This window comes from Nannospalax galili, unplaced genomic scaffold (genome assembly GCF_000622305.1).
Source record: "Nannospalax galili isolate Female #2095 unplaced genomic scaffold, S.galili_v1.0 scaffold328, whole genome shotgun sequence".
NCBI lineage: Eukaryota > Metazoa > Chordata > Mammalia > Rodentia > Spalacidae > Nannospalax > Nannospalax galili.
In genome coordinates, this window is record NW_008358342.1 from 712,940 (window position 1) to 717,885 (window position 4,946).

General features: G+C 38.9%; 1 protein-coding gene across 9 annotated transcripts in view; it reads right to left on the reverse strand.

The window, feature by feature from the left end:
• The window catches only part of Tcerg1 (transcription elongation regulator 1), a 68,601-nt gene that overhangs the window by 40,468 nt on the left and 23,187 nt on the right, over positions 1-4,946 (reverse strand). For 5 of the 9 annotated variants that reach the window (XR_003847560.1, XM_029557923.1, XM_029557921.1 and 2 more), the window contains 2 exons: positions 4,271-4,395; positions 3,101-3,189 (listed from right to left, as the gene is read on the reverse strand). Coding sequence is in view for 8 of the 9 variants with exons in the window: in XM_029557923.1 (XP_029413783.1) it covers positions 3,101-3,189; positions 4,271-4,395 (214 nt within the window). In the remaining variant the exon portion in view is untranslated. The remainder of the gene's footprint in view (positions 1-3,100; positions 3,190-4,270; positions 4,396-4,946) is intronic. The other 4 variants (XM_029557924.1, XM_029557922.1, XM_029557920.1 and 1 more) reach the window with 1 other exon arrangement.

Here is a 4,946-nt window from a genome sequence, read left to right on the forward strand (position 1 = left end):
TATTTATTATTTTTATTTTATGAGTGTATTGCCTGCATGTATGTGAGTGCACCCATGTTGTGGAATGCCCTGGAGGTCAGAAGAGAGCTTTGGATTCCCCTGGAAGTGGAGTTAAAGACAATTTGTAGCCGCCATGTGGGTACTGGGAATCAAACTGAGGACCTCTGCAAGAGCAGTCAGTGCTCTTAACCGCTGAGCCATCTCTCCAGCCCCCAGCAATAGGAACTCTTATCTGCTACTGCTGGGAGTATAAACTGATGCAGCCATTATGAAAATCAGTGTAGAGGTTCCTCAAAACTTAAAAACTGATTTAACATATGATTCAGTCATACCACTCTGGAGCAAATACCCTAAAGATTCTATACCCTATTATAGAAATACCTGTTCATCCATGTTCATTGTTTCCCTTTTCATAACAGCCAGGAATTACAAACAACCTAGATGCCCATCAAATGATGGATAATGAAGTTGTAGTGCATATACACAAGGGGATATTATTCAGTTCTTAAAAAAAAATAAACAGCTGGGCATGATGGTGTACGCCTTTAATCCCAGCACTTGGGAGGCAGCTCTCTGTGAGTTCAAGGTCAGCCTGGTATACATACCAAGTTCCAGACCAGCTAGGGCTACAGGGAGACCCTGTCTCAAAAAGACCAAAAAGAAAAAAAATTAATAAATAAACAAAATTAAGAAATTCACAAGTAAATAGATGGAACTGGAAATAATCACCTTGAGTGAGGAAACTCAGACCCAAAAAGACAAACGCTACATGTTCTCTCTCATAGTTGGATGTTAGCTTTGAAATCTTAGATATAGACGTTTCAATGTGAAAATTCAGAGGTAAGGAAACCAAGAAAGAGCCATGGGGAAGTGGGTGGGGAGTGCTGGGAGGGAAAGTAGAACGCAGTGATATAAAGAGGGAAAAGAAAATAATAGAATTGGAATGGTTAAAAGGGGTGCAAGAATGAGAGAGAGAGAGCAGGGCAGAGGAGGGAATTTGGGGAGGGATAACTAACACCAAAGGTCTTTAAGAAAAGCCATATGGAAACTACCACTACAGCAGCTTCTTAAAGTACATACCTGTACATTATAAAAAGAGATTAAAAGGAGTTACCTTATGACAAAGAAAACTGCCCCAACTAGATACCACAGGCTAGCAAAGTAAAAGCCCAATGCCAGGAATGGAACCTTTCTTCTGAAGTTGTTGACCCGGGGTCCCAAAGACCCTCAAACAATACTGGTCATTGCCCCTGCTCTTGATTACCCCCCAGAAGTGGATTTTAAGATCCCATTACTGAAGATACTACATACAAGAGCTGTAGAACAAACCAGAAGAAATCAAGCTGGTACTGACTTCAAAACTTCCTCTCTACTGGCTAGCAGTCATAGTGCTAGAAAGTGCTATGCAAGCTGCCTGAAGAAAAGATTAATCATCAACCTTACCTAGCTGTGACTCCTGTGAGCCACAACTGACCAAGCAAGATATGCCCATTGGCACAATAGTGGCCCGAATATTATGGGAACCTATCACTTTCTAATTGGACTTACAGTCCACTTCATAAGATGGGGCCCATACCTGACACTGACATCAGGCTAGGAACCTGAAGCTAGACAGGTCCTAGGACATAGGGGAGAGTCTAATTCTATTATTCTACTAGACAGATACAGTATTAAGCTGACTCCTAAAGACTAGTTATGGGGTCATTTTTGAGACTGGGTCTCCCTGTAGCCCCAGGTGGCCTGGAACTCACTATGTAGACCAGGCTGGCCTCAACTCACAGAGATCCATGCCTGCCTCTGCAGGGACTAAAGGCATGCGCCACCATGGCCAGCTTATGGCTAGTTGTTATATCCATAACCTCAACTCTCATCAGCAAAGCTTCCTTATGCAGAAGATAGTGATTAACAGAGAATCACAACTGGCTCATAACTGGCCAACATGCAGAGAACAAAAGGCTGCAGAGTGCTTGTCCCTGAACTGGGACACCTGTATCAAATTTCTGCCTCCCTAGACTCAGGAATCATTACAGAAGAGGGGGCAGGAAGATTTTAAGAGCCAGAGGTGATGGATGACAAACAGAATTTTCCATACAGTTATGAATTCACAGCAATGGTGACAGTATGCAAAAGGCACACCTAAGTTGAAGTCAGAAAAACTTAAGTTTTAATGTTTTAGTTAATAAATTTAATAACAGTACAAGTACATACCACTATCAACCCTTAATAATTTCTAGGATCAGTCTAGGAATTTTCCATCTTGCATTAACGACATTTTAGACTACATAGTTCTTACATTGTGGGGAGTTCAGGAACATACCTAGCAATTAACCTACTATATGCTATTAACATGCTCCAAGTTTTAGCAATGAATAATGTCTCCCAACATTGCAATATATCCATCCACCTGGGAACAAAATTACTCCAGGCTGAAAACAACTTGTCTAGGTAACGATCCTTATTAACGGTAGCTACTTTCTCAAAAAAGGATAACTACACACATTTTAAGAAAACTATCCTACCCAGATCAAACCTGCATATGATCACACGTCAAAGTCTGCTTGCTATTTTGTGGGAAATTCAGGAATGGAAAACACTATTAAACATTACCACAGGGACATAGCTTAAAAATCCAGCTACTGTGACACTACAGAAGAAGAAAATAAAAACCAAAGAGGGAAAAGTAACAAATAGAAACTGGAAAGGAATCTATATAGAGTACAAGACTTCAGAAACTACTCCCTGTAGTGTATACACAGCTTGTATGAGTTAAGAGCTACAGCAGGAAGAGGAAAGGAAACACTAATAGCAGTGGAAGTAAGGAGGAAGCCAAGCTCAAGTAATAATTCAATAATTTGACAAAAAGTCATAACTTGCACACTTCTGGGAACAATCACACAGCCTATTTAAGCACATTTATACATATATAAATTGAAAGCATTAAACAATAAAAAGCAGATTCAAGTTCTCACAGTAGTTCAAGTACAATAATACTCAGCAGTCAAAAATATGACATTATTTTAATTTTTTTTCTTTCTACAGAAAAAAAAAAAAATACAAGATAATCGAACACATAAACTGATCAGTGGAGCTCAGTACATACCATGGAGTACCAGGAATAGGAGTAGTAGCCACTGGCTTTGCCTTCTGGGCAGCCTTTTCTTCTTCGGTCATCTCCTCTTCTTTGGGCTCCTAAAGGAAATGGTATTACATTCAATTAATAGCACAAAACAAATGCAAAATTAATTGTCCCTACACATACCTAAAAATGAAACGTAAGATTTGTTGTCAAACTATGAGGGGAGCCAGGTGTGTTGGCACACACCTTTGATCCCAGCACTTGGATAGAGAGGCAGAGGCAGGCAGATCTCTGGGAGTTCCATGCCAGCCTGGTCTACATAGCAAGTTCCAGGCCAGCTGGGGCTACAAAATAATGAGGGGAGACTGAGTAGGAATTTCTAAGTTCTATTCTTGCCCTACAAGGAAGAACTAAATTGCACATTAGCAAAACCAAGCAGTAGCAGCTGGCTCTATATCTTAGCAAACATTTGAGCCATGTGCTTAGGAGCGGAAACGGAGAACTAGGATAGAGAAAATTAAAGGCTTCTTCATTTAATGTGGTTTCTTCTGCTAACTTTTATAGGAGTGAATCACAACTATCATTTTCCTCTCACTTGCAACAATAAGAATTCTCAGATTTACAAGGGGATCATTCCACATCAAGATACAACAGTAGGGCAGAGAGATGAAACATTAAACTGTACTTTTTAAAAATATTTATTATTTTTATTGCATGTGTATGCGTGTATTGCCTGCATGTAGGTAAGTGCACCCACACTGTGCAATGCCCGTTGGGGTCAGAAGGGGCTGTCAGATCTCCTGGGACTGGAGTTACAGACAGTTGTTAGCTGCCATGTGGGTGCTGGGATTCAAACCCTGGTCTTCTGCAAGAACAGTCAGTGTTCTTAACTGCTGAGCAATCTCTCCAGCCCCTAAGCTGTACTTCTAACATTAGCATGAACCAGTCTCAAGTCAGGAGATTGGAGATGAGGTCCAAACACTGGTCAAAGGCCATTTCTTTCAATGGACCCTAGTTCAATATAATAAGGAATTTAATGAAACTTTCAAAGGAAAATCTAGATTAGAATCTTCAAAGAACTCCAAAATTTCAGACATCAAATTTACAACAATTTTAATATATATCAAACATTCCATGTAAATACTACTAAGCAACTCAGGTTTGCCTCCAGGTTAGCATGCCATGAGCCCTTACCTCCTTTATCTCCTTTATAGGCTCTTCCTTAGGATCTTCCTCCTCTGTTTCCATTGGCAGGGGCTCTTCAGATGGTTCCTTAATTGGCTCTTTAATCTTTTCATCTAATTTTTCTGTTAAAAAAGCTAAGACGTCATTCAAAAGTTCTGTAATTTTTAAAGAACTTGCTAAGAATAAGCAAGTGAAATATTCTATTTCTAGATCTTAACTATAAATATAAAATGCCCTTCCTTGGAATATCATTGATCTGAATTAGAAAACACTTTAACCTACTGACATAAAGTCTTTTGGGTCATATATTATTTGCAGCATTCATATATTTTGCTGAAAATATTTAGGTAGGGAATTTATGATATAGAACATTCAAGATTTCAAAGGCCTGATTTTTTTTTATTTACAACCAATGCAACACATATATTCCTTGTTGATCAGTGTTATCAACCTCAATAAGAACAATTATGCAAACTGTGTATAAACTGTGTGTATAATATACATATGTGTGTATAAACTGTGAGTATAATATACATATGTACGTGAATATTTTTAATTTTTTTGTTTAGCACACAAAGTGTGTGTGTGTGTGTGTGTATTTTTTTTTTTTTTTTTTTTTTTTTTTTTGGTCTTTTTGAGACAGGGTCTCCCTGTAGCCCTAGCTGGCCTGGATTCGCTATGAAGA